Genomic DNA, 18752 nt, shown 5'->3' with positions numbered 1-18752 from the left:
GTAGAAATATATTTTATAAACATTTAAGTATAATACTATGAAAAACAAAAAATCAATAAAAAAATATATGTTTTATTTTAGATGGTTTATATTTTTCTAGATGAAACTTTAAATATAGTTCAAACCTCGACCATGAAATATCGAAACCAAACCGACGTTGATGTTATTGGCACATTTTTTTTTTGATCTAATTTTTGACGTTGATCGTTTAGAAACCTATATTATACGATAATTGTTGTTCAAGGTGGGGCAAAACGACGGCAAATATACATATATATAGCTGTTACAATGCTTTAATAATCGAATAATATTATAATATCGTTGCAAAGAAAGTATAATTTATTATGTGCGCAATGCGTGCATATTATATTATTATACTATTATTACATTATTTGCTATACGCCTATACAGAATGATTCATCTAGCATGGTAATTTTATTTTTTTATTTACCAACAAATTTATTTAAATTTTGATTTATGATTTTTAGAGTTTTTAAATATATTTTTAGACTATATTTTCATATTTTCAAGTTTTAAAGATTTTTTACACTGAGTACTGAATAAGGGTGTCCTGTTGTGATACAAAATTTATTTTTCAAATGAAAATTTTCCTTATTTACTGCAAATTACTTAATATTAATATTATTATATATTATTAATATTTTTTTGGAAAATATTAATTTACCTGCTTAGTTCTCAAAGTATAAACTTCTAACATTTAGTTATTAAAATAGTTATGTTAAGGTTAATATAATATCCCTTAAAAACTATTTAAAAAAATACATATTTTTAAATCTTAAAATATTAATTTTTTATTACGGATCTAGGTCTAATTTAAAACAAAAATGCAGTATATTAAACTTATAAAACTTACAAGTAGAACCAAATTAAATGATTTGAATATAACATAAAGAATACAAAACTCCTTAGGGTAGTATAAAAAAATCTCAGGAATTAAAAAATACATCCTTTAAGTACCTATGTTCAAAATTTCAAAAATCAGATTTTTAGTAACTGAATTATTACAAAGAATTGGAGGTTAGCATGCAAGATAAATCACTCTGTATATACTTAAATACTCGTCCATCTATATGCATAAATATCGAGTCGGTAATAGATATTTTGATCAGTCAAAAATAAGTATTATAATATAGGCGATAATAATATTGTAGTTAGATGGTTACTGGCCAGCTAGGTATGCGGAACGTACCTATATATATAACTAGAACTATAATAGATAGGTTCACGGAATTCAAACGCGTGGGGGCCAGGATTTTTATTTTTTTCAATTCAGACGGTACATTTCTATTGTGAGTTTTCAATCATTAAAACATTACTATTTACTATCAAATTCATCGTGGTGTATGCAAGTGCGTACGTATGATGTGTATGTAAAAAAACAAAACAAAAATAGTATAAATGATACTATATCTAGCTGAATGGTCGTACGAGTCGGACAAGAGATTTACTATTAAATCTTTACAATTTTGTGATATAAAAGATAATATTATATTTTATCTCTCTTACTATACCCTTGTTGAAACAGCGCCAACTCATCCATCAACCCCATGATCCATTTTGCACCCGATGAACACTTAAATCACTACTCTTCCGCATGTTAAGTAATTCATAAAATATCATATATTATAAGCGTATAGTATTAACTATTATAGCAGTGCTATTTGTCCGGAAATCCTATGGAATACTATATAGGATGTGGTTAGTTCCGATTTTGTACTCTAGGTCAGAGATTACCTTTTATGAGTCATTCAACTCATACAAATTCGCGGTTTAAAATTTAAATGGATCTTTAAAGTTTTAACGTCTGTAGTCTTGATGATTTTTACTTTGTGTTTTTTAAATAATTTTAAATTGCCGATATGTTTGAACATCGCATAGTAAATTGTACTCTTAGCTGTAATTAATTTTCAGATATCATTTTTTAAGAAAATTAATTATGATATTATGCACAAAAATACTGATTTTATTATATTATTTAATATTTATAAAATAATTAAACAATAAAATTATAAACTAAATTAATTTATATTTTTATTAATATGATTTGTTTTTATATTATCATCATAAAAATTACATGATATATTTTTTAATACAATTAAATGATTATCTATATATTATAAGCTAAAGCTTGTATTAGAGATAGAAAGTAATTTTATTACAACAAAAACCAATATTTACACATAATAGAATACATACAAATAAAAAATAAATGAGCTAGGTACCACTCTGCTGTATACGAGGTGTATTATAGGTGTTGATTGGATCACTGAAATGGATGTGTTAAATTTTAATTCAATTATAGTATTATTGTATACATTCGTACCTATAAGTACGAAAAGTTATTCTAAAGGGCCTTTATTACTAAGTAAATTTAATGATAATTTTTTTTTTTTGACATTTCTATTAAATTAATTAATTTTACTGTAATTAGTATTTGGTAAATTAATTTAATTTTTCAGAAAACTAAACATTATTATTGTATTGTAATAATACCTATATAATTAATCATAATAATATATTAATGTTGTTATTATTTACTTTTGAATCAATTTGCACCTTATCGTAAAAATGTGAATAGGTATGGGGTAAAAAGCTATGAATAGGTTATAACTTTCTTACTATTATTTTTATATCTTGATTACTATAAAATACTTGTAGTTTGTAAATTGTTGTGATTTTATCAAAATTTGAACTTTAAATGCATAAAAAAAATATATGCCTGAGTTGTATTAAATATTTTTATATAAGTTAAAAACTTTTAAAAACCTTTAACCTTTTAATTAAATATTCAAACCTTGGCTATAAATTATTAAAAATGTTATGAGTTTATAACTACAAAATAATTTGCTAATTTTCACTATTTTTACGAAATTCGTTAAAATTCTAACTTCAATGGTTTATAAAGTTTTTTTTGGTGGATTTATGTTAAACATTTTTTTTATTTTTATAAATAATAAATTATAAAGAATTTTGTATTTCATTGTCAAGTATTTTTACTAGTGATCAAATTTTTATCAATGTTTATACAAACATTTTTAAAAACGGAAAATTTTAAATGTCTATTTATAGGTCAACAAGAGTGAAAATATTTTAAAATTATATATATATATATATATACATATTAAATGACGGTATAATTACTTAGTGAAATTTTCAAGTTTCTACTCAAAGTAATTTTGTTATAACAAAATAAAAAAATTAATTTCTCCAGAAACTTTTTTAGCGCTTAAGAGTTTTCGTTTTTTCCTGATTATCAAGAAAATTTCTGGGAATTAATTTTGACTTTTATAAAGCATTAACTTAAAACTAGATCCTATTTTCTACTCAAAATCAAAGTTTTTTAATGCCTCAAAAGTTAAAGACAGACAAAAAAGACACATCGTTGTAAAATGAATATATCTATCATTTCGTTCAGAATAAAAAAAATAAATAAAAGTATTGAATAGAAAGAAAAAACGTTATAGAGTAAAATAGTTTGTAAATATATTTTATCACTTTATTAAATACCATTGTTTTATTTGGTTCATTAAATGATATTTATATTATATATTAATATTTAAATTTATATTAGGTTTTTTGGTTAAAAATTGTGTACCAATATTCAATACTGTTTCGAAGGTTACTGTATGATATATAAGTACAAACAACACATCCGCAAGTTTTGCACTTAAAAAACTCATACAACTCAAAAAGACTAAGTTATTTGTAATAATTAGGGCTCGGGTTTTAAAGCATATACTTCTTTTTTTACGTATGAAATAGAAATTTAGTTTTTATACATAAATTCGTTTCACGTCATTCTGATTCCATTTAAACCAATTTGTTTTGACTTTTTTTCAATTATTCCAGCTGTGAATTTTGCATACGTTTATTACCTATGATATTGTGATCAAAAAATAAAAAATTAATAATTAATGTAAAAACCCAGAATGTGGATATTTGATTATTATTGTTTTCGTTATCGGCTTATTTATTAAATGTATTAAATGTGTAGATTATTGATCTACATATATAGCCTGCAGTACCTATACCTATACGGTCAATAATCAGTATTCCTACAACATCGATATTGACCATTTCAAAATTTAAGATTTTGTGTTGTAATTTGAAACCCCTTGTATGAAGTAAGTATGCATAGATCACTTCAGTGTATGTAGAGAGTTCGTTTTCTATGTACAAAATACAAAAATATTGTGTCGATCAATAGAATCAGTTTCACTACTACAAATCTAGAGAAATACTCAAATACACGGTACCTAAATAATTTTTATTTTTAATTTAAAAATAAAAAAATATTAATATTCATTTTTTCATTTTTTTTATTCGTTTTTATAACTATAGTCCGTATTAATTTTTGGTCATGCTTTTTTTTTTACTTTTTTTAAAAAATAAATATGCTTCTTTTTTGATTTTTTAAAACAATCGTGTGCTTTTTTAGTTGCAGTTTATTATGTTTTAAAATTCGAGCTCTAGTAATAATGTAAACATAAAATTATACAAGTTATACGATTGGCTATACATGTGTATATTATATAATATGTTTAAGTGCAAATAGGAAAACACACTTAATCGAATGGCATGAACTATTATATATACGCAAATGCTTGTAAAGTCTATTATGCTAAGTTCGCGTAAATTTCGGCACAGCATTCGGAGGATTAACGATTTTTAAATTGCTTGCGATAAACGTCCTCCCTCTTTATTTTACGTCGCGTGTGTATATATATAGCATACTATAGTATACGAGTACACTATTCCAGGGCGATGCCCCCGCGGGACGCATAATATATAATGTTCGCAGGGGAACTTGCAGCGAGGTCAGATGAAGCAGTGTTTGAATTTAAAAACAAACTCGCATACGAATATTACACGAAATCGGTCAAAGTCGAAAACAGTTGTTTGTTATTTAGTCATCGTCACGGAAATCAAGCGGAGTAACATGGAATTCATATAGTATAGATATTTTACACTACACGCAGATACGTCGCAAACGCATATGTAAAAAAAAAAAATAATAATGTATTATAGTTCGTTGTGCTCGAGGTGTTCATATTAAAATAGTTATAATATATATACAATATACATAGCATTATAGCTATTTGAGAAGCTATAAGATTGGCACCAACAGAGGGGGCTTAGCCGCTTATCTAAGCAGGGACTTAGACCCTCAAAACTTGAATTTCGTTTGCGTGGTACTAAATTTAAATTAGAAGATATAAACACAAACTGTAATAAGATTAAATAGTATTTTTCGTGAAAAATAGGACAATCTAATATTTTACCACATATATCATATATGAGTGTAGGTACCTAAGTCAATTACTCCACTTGCCTAATAGATATAAAATACATTTTATATTATATTTATTGTATCATTATTATTATTATTATTATTATATTATATTATTTACATTTATATAGTCTATAATATAGACTCTATATTATAGAGTATATCATAATACATATTGTATGTAGTGGACAGTGGTAACATTTTGTGTAATAAATTATAATAATATAATATAATATAATATGATACGAGAGAAGCAATAATACCATTTCAATAATAATACGTTTTGCTATATCTACAAAGTAATATGATTTGTCTTTTATTTAAAGAAGAATGCTACTTAACTACTTAAGTGAGATTTTAATTACTTCGTTTCAAGTTATTAAATTTAAACTCATTAATAAGTAAATATAATAATATACCTAAGTAAAAATATAATTGTTTCCTTTATACAATTTATATTTACATATCTATATTGTCGTATTGACAATAACTTTTTTTGATTATTTGTTAGTTCAAATGAATTGAATTAACAATATTATTATTATAGTCTATAGATAGATCTACAAATTGCCAGATAAATTACTCTATAAAAAGTTTTTATTATGTCTTAGATTAAAAAATCATCGATCAGCAGCATTTATTCAAAACGTAATAATAAGTAGAACACGATATAATACTACAATACTACAGTAATTACATTATGTTGCAAATAAAACTATATAGATAGTGGTCAAGGGTTCATTGACTATTTAGATCTTTCTTTTTTTCAATGAAATAAATAATAATCATTTTATTTACGTAAACCGTTTATAAATGACTTCTAAATTATAGATTAACTTTAATCTCGAGTCAAATCGTGTTGTAAATTGTGTACGTCATGTAATATTTTACAAATCTAATTAAGTATTTGTATTTTATTAATTTCTGTAAGCACTTTTATAAATTATTCTTTTTTCTTTCAAGTTTCAACTTTACAGTAGTTGTAAAGATTATAATAATATTAACGAGTCGTTTTATTGGAATAGATGAAAAAATTCGAAAAAAAAAAATCGACAAAGCGACTCGTGATTTCGCGGTGATAGGTACCAATAATAATAATTATCGTATTATTATTATTATCATTATTAATACGATAATAGTACCTATATATATATTATTGTCGCATTACAAAACGGCGAATCCCAAAACGCGCGTGCCCCCCCCCCCAAACCAACGCCCACGTCCGCTGGCACGGCGCTCGTATAGGTACGCGCGCGGTATCGTACATCGCGAAAAGTCGATCCTCCGCGCGCGTTTTAAGGGCCATCGGCGCGGCCGCGCGAGAGTACCTACCGAAAGCGAGAAACGCGCGCGCGGCAGGCAGCATCGCCCGCGGATTGCGCGCGCACTGTCGCCGGACGACGACGAACGAGCGCCGAAACGAACGGAGGGCGGGCCACCTCCCCGCGGACGGGCGGGCGGCGTAACCGCCGGCGGCGGCCGGTTACTACGGAACGGGGCACTACACGGCCGCGTACAACATTACGAACGCGCCGGAGAACACAGTTCGATGTTTTGCGCCTACGGCCGCAATCGGACCGCGACGGGCGCGCGCGCACACTCGGCGATCTGTGGCGGCGGCAGCACCAGCAAGCTAGGAACCGGGTACGCGAAGCGCGCGGGCACACTAGCGTCGACGACGTGAACGCGTGCACTGTTCGTTGGTAGTCTGTCTCTCGCGCGCGCGGGGCGGAGGAAATCGTCGTCGTGATATTATAATATAATACACAGCCGCCGCCGCCGACTCGGCCGTACCAGTGTTCGTAAATAACAAAAAAAAATACACATATATATATAACACGATAAAAATACTGTTATCAATCGCCGACCGCTATTAACCGCTATTTAATATTTTTATATAATAAGTAATATACCTAATATTATCGTTATTATTATTATTATTATTATTATTATAATATAATATAATATAATTTATTATTATATTAAAATATTATTATTATCGTCGTTCGTTTTTAAATCATTATTATCATCATCATCACCGTCGTCGTCATCGCACTATCGTCATAGTCTCGTATTGTTATAATATAGGCAACCGCGTACTACTCGTAGTAGTAGTAGTAGTACTGTAGTACTGTAGTAGTAGTAGTGGCCGTAGTAGTAGTAAGTAGGCTGCGGGCAGACAGGTAGGTAGGTAGGTGCACACGTCTTTTCTCGAACGCGTTGTACCTGCCGCCGCTAGTCGTGCCGCCGTCGCCGTCGACGCGTATCTCGAGCAATAGGCTATTGGTAACCGACCGCCGATTTGCCGTCTTCGTTACACCACTCGTCGTTACGTCTCGTTCGGTGAATCGTGATAACGACGTGAAATCGTAAATTTAATACGAAAAACTCGAGCGCACAATATCGCCGTTGCCGTGTGCGTGTGTCCGTTTGGCGTTTACGGGCAAAAAAAGAAAAAAAAATTATTTTCAACCGCGGCAAGTGGAGGAGGTGAGCGAAGCGAGGTAAAAAAAAAAAAAATCAACACGCAAACCGGAAGATTTCGTCGGTCGCGCGCGCAACATACTCACACGCACACGTACGACTCGCACGCGCACACGCTCACACGTAATAATAATACAAACGTTATTATTACCTATCGTAAGTTCGCTGACGGTTTGTACACACGAGCACAGACATTGGCGGCGCGCGGACACGAAGACGTCAAAAACGGTTAACGGTGTCATTGATGGGAAGTGGTGGACGTCAGCCCGGGCATCCGGAAATCAGCCAAACTGGAACTGATGGAATTAGAAAACATTGTTGCCAATACCGTGTACCTCAAAGCAAGAGAAGGCGAGTACCATAACAATACTAAAATAGACAATAGTCATATAGTCACTGTTTTTTATTTTTTTTTTTGGATGTAGACGTGTGTTCTTTGGGAGAGTTTGGTGGGTTATTTTTGGGTTGCCGAATCAGAATCGACGGCAATCGTCCGGGTTGTGTGACTGTGAGGCACTCCTCTCGCAAATTGGTGTTGTGCAGAGGCGGTTAGGGGCGCGCGTTATCTAGGGGTACAAATTTCGGGACGAGTAAAGGTTTTACGACCATCTTTTTTGGGGGGAGGTTTTCCATTCACCTAAACCCCTTGCCCACTTAACACCATTCCGCCACGCCTATCACCAATCCAACGGTTTTAGACGACCCCTTTGACCTATATATATATATATTGTACAGGTACTCACACCTATATGCATGTCATGTGTAATGTTCATACGAACGCATAATACTGTTATGTATAAAGTGCATGTAGGTACCACGGCAATGTTTTCAAACTAATTCACAAATCTCTGGTTAGGTACATCATCTGTCCAAGGTCTTCCATTGTCTCGATAACCGTCCCATCGCTCTAAGCAGACTTAATTTTACGGTGGCTGTACAGCGTCTCAAACAGTATCATAAACGGCTAGCGCACTCTTTATCTATTTCCGGTATAATTTTGTCTACCACATCGTTTTTGTACAATACCTACTATTGTTTCTTAATCCATTTTCTTTAGATGGTTTGTACTGCAAAAATGTTCAATAATGTTCTGATATTAGGTACCTATCGAGACTTTTCTATTAATTGGGTTTGCTGTGTGTTGTTGTATTAGTTAGTTGAAAGAGTAATTATTTGCATACTCTTTTGTTCTTTAAAACGAATATAAATATTGATATTGTACTGTCTAAAAATATGTTAAATTGGTGGGTAGGTAGGTAGGTAGGTACTACTTACTACAATCTGACACATTTGTAAATATTTGTCACTATTATATCAATTTCCAATGTGTGTGATGCATTACCTAATACAATACCTATTTAGTGTCAAACATAATATTATTACTCTAAACTCAAAGTGATAGTGGTACAAATTATTTATTGATTTTATTTTTAAATTATTTAAAATTATCAATGATCAGAATGTTAAAAATTTTGTCTAATAGGTAGATAGATTCACGAGCATAAATAATATAGGTTAAAGTAAAATTTAGTTTTATTATCTATTTTTTTTTTTATTTAAATTGAATATCCTTAATTTGTCATGATATTATTATGCTATAAAATTTAGGTATTGAATATTCTTTAGTTTAACACTAAATATTATGAGATTATTGAACTACCTATTTATTACTAGTATTTGATTATATTTATTTTCTTATCGTTGCTACAGTTCTGTTTATTTATTACCTATTATTTAATAATAGTCTATTTTGTACTAATAACTCATTTATAAATATTTTAATTGTTGTTTTATTAGAAAAATATTTGTTTACCAGTAGTGCATACCTATTACTATTTTACCCATAAATATTTTGTAGGTAGGTACTCACAAACATTGTATATGACGGGTATTTATATATATAGAATTAGTTTATAATTTGTAATGAATGCCAATCAATAGGTAGGAAATAATATATAATATTATATTATATCGGAGGTACTCCCTTTTATTATATCACAAAGAATTTGAAAAGTTTTTGATAGTTAATGACTGTTAGTGAGTACATTTTAAGTTTTTTTTTTTTAATGATTTTATTGCAATGATTGCATTATTCTTTTTATCCTTAGGTAGATATTAAATTAATTTATTGATGTTGCTCGTTGAATATAGTCATACCTATGTTGGTAGGGTAGTGTAAAATTGTTTTCAAACAATTTAATTTCAAAGTGAGAAACAATATTTCAAGTAGTTTTAATTTAATATACCTAAACTTATGTAATAACAGATGTGTGTTTGAAGGATATTAATTAAACTTTCTGTAGTTATATCATTTAATTAGTTTACTTTTTAATTTATATAAAAACTATTTAAAATACTTCCAGAGTTGGTCATATGTTGTGAATCCATAAACGTTTTAGTTAATTTGCATAAGTTCTACAATTGTAATACTATTTATTAGATAGTTACATTTGACCTATTATGAGATGGATGCAAATAAAGTCCTGTTAGGAATATGAGGATTAAGAGCATGCATTTAAAAAATGTGAGCAACTATTTTTGTATTTCTATTTCTCTGAATATTCAATGATGTGTAGGTATTTATATCTAGAATCATTTATTATAAATGGTCACAAATTATTTTGAAAAAAAAATTATTGTTAAGAAGTAATAGTATTTATCCATAGTATTGGTATTGTCTTAGTACTTGTGTATCATTAATATTAATTTCTTAGTATTGAGTATCGTATTGATTAATGTTGATAAACTGAAATGAAATATTGTTCGAAGTAATTATTAAGTAGGTACATTGTATTTCATTTGAGTTTGTGTAATTATAGATTATAGTTGCCATTAAAGTTCAAGTTAAATGTATTGTTTGCTGTTATTTACAGTTGCATTTCACTGGATAACTCATCGAATAAGAGATAATATGAAATAATTATTATGTTATTATTATGGACATTTTGTAATTTTTATTGTAAGTTAGTTGTCCTATTTTAAGTTTTATCAATATTTGTTTGTTTGATAATTCAGACAATAAAACTTTTTTTTGTATCTGGACCTTTTAAGTTATTGATATTATTTTTAGCAGTTTATATTTTTAAATTTAATGACATTTAGGATTGTTTCTTATTTTTAATTTAAATAAATGTTTTAAGTTAGTTTTTGATATCACTTATTTTTGTTTAGTTTTAAACGAGGTTTTAAATGTTAAGCCAATAGGTCTGATCATAGTTTGTTTTGTAATATTTTTTGGCACATTAAATAAATATTATGAATTTTAATTAAAAGTAGGCAAGTTATACTTTTAAAACAGAATTTATTGTACAGGTATTTTTATTTATATTAATTGTTTGTAATTGAATAAGTTAAATAAGTGTAAACTAGCTTAGTCTGATGCCAACATTAAACAATCTTTAATTGTCATTACTACAATAATAGTGATGAGATTACAGGTACTTATAATGCATGAAAGAATAGGAAGCTAGTACCTTTAGTATTATTTGTTAATTTCAAACAATCATCTTTAAATTCCTTTCATTGTCTATTATTGAGGTTACCATCTGTACATTTTAACAGTTATAATTTGTGGAAAAAATTGAATCTTTATTATAATGTAGTGAATTGTATAGAAATATTTTATAGACAGATATAATTTATAATATTCCTCATATTAAAACTTGTATAAAATTTTTTTAAGTGTTACAAATAAAACATAATATTTAAGCAATTGTTAAAATAATCATTGTTTGATCAAATTGTTTAGAAATGTATTTTAATCAAATCATTGCATTTTTAATTTAAACAATATACCTATTGACTTACTTTCTCTAATTGTTATATTTGTTTTTATTTTTAGGTGGTACAGATAGCAATAAAGGGAAAAGTAAAAAATGGAAAAAAATCCTACAATTCCCACATATATCTCAGTGTGTTGATTTTAAACCACTAATAGGTAAGTTATTAGATTCAAAAGTTGAAAATTAATTTAAACTTGAATATATTATTATAATTTAAAAAAATTATTTATGTTTTAGATATGAAATACAGCTATGTTATTGATCAACAACCAATTGGCCGGTTACTTTTTCTTCAATTTTGCGAAGAAGAACGACAAGAATTTCATCGTTACAATGTATTTTTAGATTCTATTGTAAGTGAAAATCAAAATAAATTACATTTTTATATAATTTAATGTTCTTGTTATTATTTATTATTAACAGGAAAAATATGAAATAGAATCTGATGAAAATAGATTAGAACTAGCAAAAATACTTTATGATAGATATATAAGAAGAGACGTAAGTATATAAATCATTATTTAATTTTGATTATTTGTATATGATTATTAAAAACTAACTGTTTTTGGTATTAGGCAGTTAATGCAGTGGACGTACTAAGTGAAGACATGATAGTTAGATGTCGGCACCAGTTAGACTCTGCTCATAGAGAGTTATTTACTGATTGCTCAACTGCCGTGAAAACGTTCTTAGCCGGTCGTCCATTTAGTTTATTTGAATCTTCAATGTATTTTCATAGGTTTTTACAATGGAAGTGGTTAGAAAGGTGTGTATGTATTTTAATTATGTAATGAAAAGTGTAGTGTTGTAAATATAAGTGTTATAACATGGATAATATCTAAGCTTGGTGATAATTTTTATTTATGCTATTTTTTTTTTCAGGCAAACAGTTACATACAAAACATTCCGCATGTACAGAGTACTTGGTAAAGGTGGTTTTGGAGAAGTTTGTGCGTGTCAAGTCAGAGCAACTGGCAAGATGTATGCTTGTAAAAAATTGGAAAAGAAACGTATTAAAAAACGAAAAGGTGAAGCAATGGTTTTAATTGAAAAACAAATCTTACAAAAAATTAATTCTAAATTTGTGGTATGTTTATATTTATTTACAATTTATTTGAAAAATATTATTTATACATTTAATTTATGAATTAATAAGTTTTTAAATATTCATATTATTTTGTTTGATTTTAGGTTAGTTTAGCATATGCTTATGAGACAAAAGATGCACTATGTTTAGTATTAACTATTATGAATGGTGGAGATTTAAAATTTCATATTTATAACATGGGCTCAGAACCTGGTTTTGAAATTTCAAGAGCACGATTCTATGCTGCTGAGGTAATTTTTTCGATTTAATTTATTGTGAAAAAAATTAAGTATATTTAAGTTCAAAATATTGTTTTCTTTAAAACTGTTAAAACGTTATTTTTGTTTAAGACTACCTAAGTCATAATCAAATATTATTTTATTGTTCTTGAGTAAATAATTGATTATTAAATTTAAAACATGGCTTTAAAAAATACAATATGTCTATTTTTATGGTATTAATTAATTGTCACTAGTGTATAATAAAATGATTATTTTATATCATAAAGTAACATTATTTTATGCACTGACTGTGTACAGTTTATACTTGTATAAAAACACTAATTAATTAATTTCATTACAGGTATTATGTGGATTAGAACATTTACATGTTCAAGGCATAGTATACAGGGATTGTAAACCTGAAAATATACTTTTGGATGATGCAGGGCATGTTCGTATATCTGATTTAGGTTTAGCAATGGAGATTCCTGAAGGTGAATCAGTCAGAGGAAGAGTAGGCACTGTTGGTTATATGGGTAAATAAAAATTAATTTGTTAATTATAATATGTATTTGCTAATTAAAATAATAATTTTATTATTCTTTTTATCTTATAGCACCAGAAGTAATTGATAATGAAAAGTATACATATAGTACAGATTGGTTTAGCTTTGGATGTTTAGTATTTGAGATGATTGAAGGTCAAGCTCCATTTAGAGCTCGAAAAGAAAAAGTAAGATTAAATGTATACTTCTCACTATTTAATGTGAATAAGTAAATTTAATTAATATAGATATCTATAAGTATAAATAGTACCTATAATTAAGGAATAAATGTTTTATTTTGTACTAACGAAGGAAGAAAAATAAATGCCTATTAAACTTGGATAATGGTAGGTATAAAATAAAATATTATGAACATTATGGTATGCTTACAGGTATGGCCTTTGTTATAAAACCTGTTCATATAAGCGTGAACAATGTGAGCGTAGAATATATTTTATTTATTTTTTTAATGTTTATACTGAATCATTATTTTTACTATAAATATTCATAAGCGTGACATTGTGTACGCTTTAACACTGCCTAGTTGGCTTTAGTGTCACAAGTTAAATGATAAAAATATGCATATAGTGTTCAGCTATCGGAGGCTGATGATACACAATTACTAAATCTCCATGGACTTGTTATACATATTTAAAAAAAATGCTATTTGTATGTTTGTGATAGTAGATACCGTGACTGATACATGTGACTGTGATAGTTTAATGGTTTTTGTGGATATTTCTGAATAATTCTGAATACATAAAAAAAGTACCCATACCTAAATCTTATTGGGTTTTGGAGTATGCGTCTATAAACTAGATATCATATTTATATATTATAAATATAAATATAGTTTTAACTGTTAAGTCTGTTATAAATATCTGAACTAATGTTATAATATTTACAATAGGTTCTTTTTAGAGTAGGTTATAGTATAAATGTATATTTTATTCCTTAGGATCATGTTTAAATATTAATAATCAAAATGTCAATTAACAGGTTAAACGTGAAGTTGTTGATCGAAGAGTAAAAGAAGAACAAGAAAAATACTCTCATAAATTTACCGAAGAAGCTAAATTACTGTGTAAACAAGTATGACCATCAATCATTACTATTATATTAAGTAACACGACAAATTCAATTATTAATAAATATTGAAAATAAACTGTAATACTTATTTATATTTTGAATGTATTACTCAATTGTAGAAAATTTTATTTTTTTTTTAAGTAATTTAATTTCAAATTTTTATTTTTATTTTGTTAATAGTTTGATATTCTAAATGAATTGTTATTGTATTTATGGAACTATACGAGCTCTGTTAAAAATATATATATTCTATATTAAAAAAGAATTATTATATGATTTAAATTATTTAATAGTGATCAGTTTTTCTAAATTATTTATTTAATGTAAGAATTATATTTTATTTAGAATGTGCTTAAATTTGTGCTGGTGCATTATATTATAACAGATGTACAGATCGTAGACTTGGCGAGATGATGGATTATCATTGCCCGACTGTCGCATATGTAAATTAGCTACTGCACAGTACAGTTCTTTTATTGAATGTAGTACATTTATCTCTATAATGTTAGGTATTAACAACACATTTCCCATTGGTTAATTAATATTTTAAGAATTTTAATACCTTTTAAAACCTTTTAAAATTTTAGATAAACATTAATAGGCAATTTTAAAAACTTAATATGTTTTAATTTAAAAAAATTTAATTTTTAGCTATTGAAAAAGTCTCCAAAATCAAGACTTGGTTGTCATTATGGTCGTTATGGTGCTAGAGAAGTGAAACAGCATGATTTTTTTAAGACCATTAACTGGAAAAGACTTGAAGCCGGTGTAGAAGATCCTCCATTTCTACCAGATGTATGGTTTATTACTTTATATTTTTATTAATTCTATTATCTCATTAAAAATGGTATATGTTTTATTATAGCCCCATGCTGTTTATGCCAAGGATGTATTAGATATAGAGCAGTTCTCCACTGTAAAAGGAGTGAATTTAGATGCCACAGATGATACATTTTATACAAAATTCAACACAGGCTCAGTGTCTATACCGTGGCAAAATGAAGTATGTTTTTGATTTTGAACATCTGAACTGAATGTATTTGTTCGATATTTATTTTATATTTAATCAAATTTTCTCCTCAAGCAAAAATTATTTATCTAAGTTAAAAATATTTTTTATAATCTGGTTTATTGGAAAAAAAAAGTGCAATAAGTTAGTCAATATTGTAATACTAAACTACTAAGTTATGTAATGAGTATAATTTTGTTATTTTATTCAACTGTTTAATAAAGATAAATGATTTCACATGTATTTTATTAACAATATATAAATATTAGTTTAAATGTTTATTGGTTAACTAATATATAATTATTTGTCTTGTATTAGATGATCGAAACTGGTTGCTATAAAGAACTTAATGTATTTGGGCCAAATAAAACGAGATCACCTGATTTAATTTTAGATTTAAAGCCAGAACCTGAAAAGACTGGCTGTTTTCCATTTAGTAGAAGAGTAAGTTTACTATCATTAAATTAAATTTATTTATATCTAAGAACTAAAAATTTTTATGCTTTTGATGATTCTATTAAAAATTAGTCATAAAGCATACTAATATTTGAATTTATTTTGTTTTAGAAAACACAATCAGCTAGATCAAAGCCAGTTCCTATTAAGGATCAATGTTTTCTTAATAAAAATAAAATTGCCGACGAAATCTCAAGTTGATGGAATATCACATCTATAGAGTTTAGAGTCTAGGTGATTTAATACATTACCACTGATCCTACAATCCTTTAATTTTTTTCTCCCTAAAACCTATAAATTGACAAAATCTGTTCAAATATATTTGTAATAATTCATTTTTATTTTCTTACAAAAACTTTAAATTAAAAAATTATTAATCAAAGATTTATGACAAAAGAAATTAAAAACAATGAAACATGAATATTTGCAATAATAAACAAGGTTAAAAGTTTTTTGTACCCTTTTAATCTAATACATTCAATCTTCATTGTTTTTTTTCTTTAACAATGTCTACTAAACAATATCTATTCAAATGTTTTAGTCAGGAAGCTAAAAAATCTCATTACGATTTGTCATACACAAAATCTCCATATTGGAATTTGTTTAATGATTTTTTTTTTACATCTTATTATGTGTTATTTTATGTTGATTTTTTTTATTATTGCATGGCAATTTGTAATTCTGATGGATTTACTGACTAGTACATTGATGATATTTTATTTTATTTTTTTTTTTTTGAAATTTATAACATAATTACTTAGGCTGTTGATAAAGTGATATTGTTAATTGATTTTATTTTTAAATTTATAATTAACTTTAATTTTAAACATTGTTTAATCAAACTAAAATACGCATAAATATGGCTGTAATGTGGCCACTCAAATTTTAACCTACTTAAAATGCTACAAAATGTCGATTTCTTTGTCTTCCCACTTGGTTTTAAATTTTATTATTAATTACTTAATTTTAAACCATAATACTTTTACTGTTAACAATCGATATATAAAGTACAAATTGGAAGAAAACATTTTTCTAGCTACCATGTATAAAGTTTACTTAACATTAAGGTCTTCTTTGAATGGTCAAAATAATAAGTTAATGTACACATATTTCATTATTCTGTATAGTTACTTTTTTTAGTCTTCCATAAATAATTGATTACAACTTAAAACTAAAATACATTTGTTTTAAATCTAAGTTTGAATATTATAGCAATTATAAAACTTTTAATTATTATGTATTTAAGGTTAAAAAATCGCGTGTAGCAACAAAAACAATCGCAATAAATATAAAAACGGATATACCTCTAACAGGCAGCTGATTAGTTAATGTTTTGCTGACTCTTGCCACTTTATATATGTATAATATATATATATATATAATATTGAAACAAAAAACTTGCCCAAACATAGGTAATGACAATTACCTAACCTTTTAAATTTATCTAGTTAATTTTTAATATTTAAATATTAGATGTCTAAGTTATATAATATTATAAACATAAATACTGAATAGTATCTATAGATTATATAGAAATTTATATATATTCTAATAAGGCAGCCCAAAAAATGGTTTGCATTATTTTTTTGTGCAAATATATAAATTATTATTAATAATTATTATCTATATGTAGGTACACATAATATATTATATATAAATATATATACGTCATGTATGTATGTAAAAATCAATTTTGAATGACTGAAGTAGTTACTGCTTGTATAGCGTTTATATAACATTTTATACAATTTATTTTCTACATAAAAGAAAAAAAATTTATAAAAATAAAGGTCCTAGTCCTCATAACAATTACTATATAATTTTTTTTTTTTCATGACTATAAAGCTGTGATGCAAAAACTATTCATAACAAACTGTATTAGTTTATTATTATTTATTAATTTTATTTATTTGTTGTCTACATAATTTTAATTGTACAATATATAATATTATAAAAAAATAGTACATTGTTTGTTAAAATTATTTTCCAATTTCAATTCTAGTACTTTATAAAATTCAACAATATATTCGCTTAAAATTTGTAATTTTTTTTTTTTCAATATAGACGTGTATAAAGCATTAATGTGAGTATTTATTATTATTGTTTTTTTTTTAGTATTTGAACAAATATAATAATAATATGATAGTAGAAATATTTAAATTTTTATCAAATATGGTTCTGATAAAACAATTTGAGTAATTTTAAATAACTGTTAAATTAAGTTGAAGTACCTATATTCAAATAATATAAACTTGTGAAAATGTCATTAATCATAATATAAGTGTTTTTTGAGATTAGCTCCAATCGTTTTTTTTTCAAACGATTGGTTTGGCTTCAAACTGCCATTTACCGAAACTACTCTTGTTCTTCTATTTATTGTCATCATAACAGGTTGGTAAATTTTTAAAAGGCCTTTAATAGAAGGCTTCACTCGACATCTATAGGGCTATATATATTGCACTTAATATAAAAAAATTATTGTGTAAGAAAATATATGAAAATAATTATAAATGGAGTTGGCATTGGTAAAGCGTGTGATCTACCGGGTCCGCTGTGATCTACTATTTATAGATTTTACTAGGTGATCGCCGTATTGAACCTAATACAACAGCTAACTCTCATAGTTTTTATACCACAAATTCTGAAAAAGAAAATCAACCAGTAAATAACAGTAATTATAGACGTAGGATCGAAGATCCATGGTTTATGCTGAAAAATGGTGATGTATTAGAACGCAGATTTTTTATTGTTGAACTAAGAGATAAAAAT

At 27.0% G+C, this 18752-nt stretch overlaps 1 protein-coding gene across 1 annotated transcript; it reads left to right on the top strand.

Annotated features, from left to right (window-relative positions):
- Positions 1–6760: 6760 nt before the first annotated feature.
- On the top strand, positions 6761–18061 carry LOC114127518 (G protein-coupled receptor kinase 2). The gene is made up of 14 exons (XM_027991779.2): positions 6761–8146; positions 11637–11732; positions 11815–11930; positions 12001–12078; positions 12153–12343; positions 12460–12664; positions 12769–12915; positions 13247–13421; positions 13502–13617; positions 14429–14521; positions 15170–15313; positions 15384–15521; positions 15846–15971; positions 16095–18061. Exons 1-14 carry the CDS (start codon positions 8095–8097, stop codon positions 16182–16184), a joined length of 1767 nt encoding a protein of 588 aa, XP_027847580.1. The 5' UTR covers positions 6761–8094; the 3' UTR covers positions 16185–18061.
- The last annotated feature ends 691 nt before the right edge of the window (positions 18062–18752 follow it).

The sequence above is a fragment of the Aphis gossypii genome, chromosome 1, assembly GCF_020184175.1.
Source record: "Aphis gossypii isolate Hap1 chromosome 1, ASM2018417v2, whole genome shotgun sequence".
In the NCBI taxonomy this organism is placed as follows: Eukaryota; Metazoa; Arthropoda; class Insecta; order Hemiptera; family Aphididae; genus Aphis; species Aphis gossypii.
The sequence above is the reverse complement of the archived record's forward strand: the minus strand, read 5'-3'. Positions and strand labels throughout refer to the sequence as shown.

What these genes read in the sequence shown, in the direction of transcription:
- LOC114127518 (XM_027991779.2), top strand. Translation starts at nt 8,095, where the DNA reads ATGGAATTAGAAAACATTGTTGCCAATACCGTGTACCTCAAAGCAAGA. An exon ending in AGGCACTGTTGGTTATATGG is followed by an intron (nt 13,422 to 13,501) that starts GTAAATAAAAAT and finishes TTTATCTTATAG; the next exon opens with CACCAGAAGTAATTGATAAT. An exon ending in CTATACCGTGGCAAAATGAA is followed by an intron (nt 15,522 to 15,845) that starts GTATGTTTTTGA and finishes GTCTTGTATTAG; the next exon opens with ATGATCGAAACTGGTTGCTA.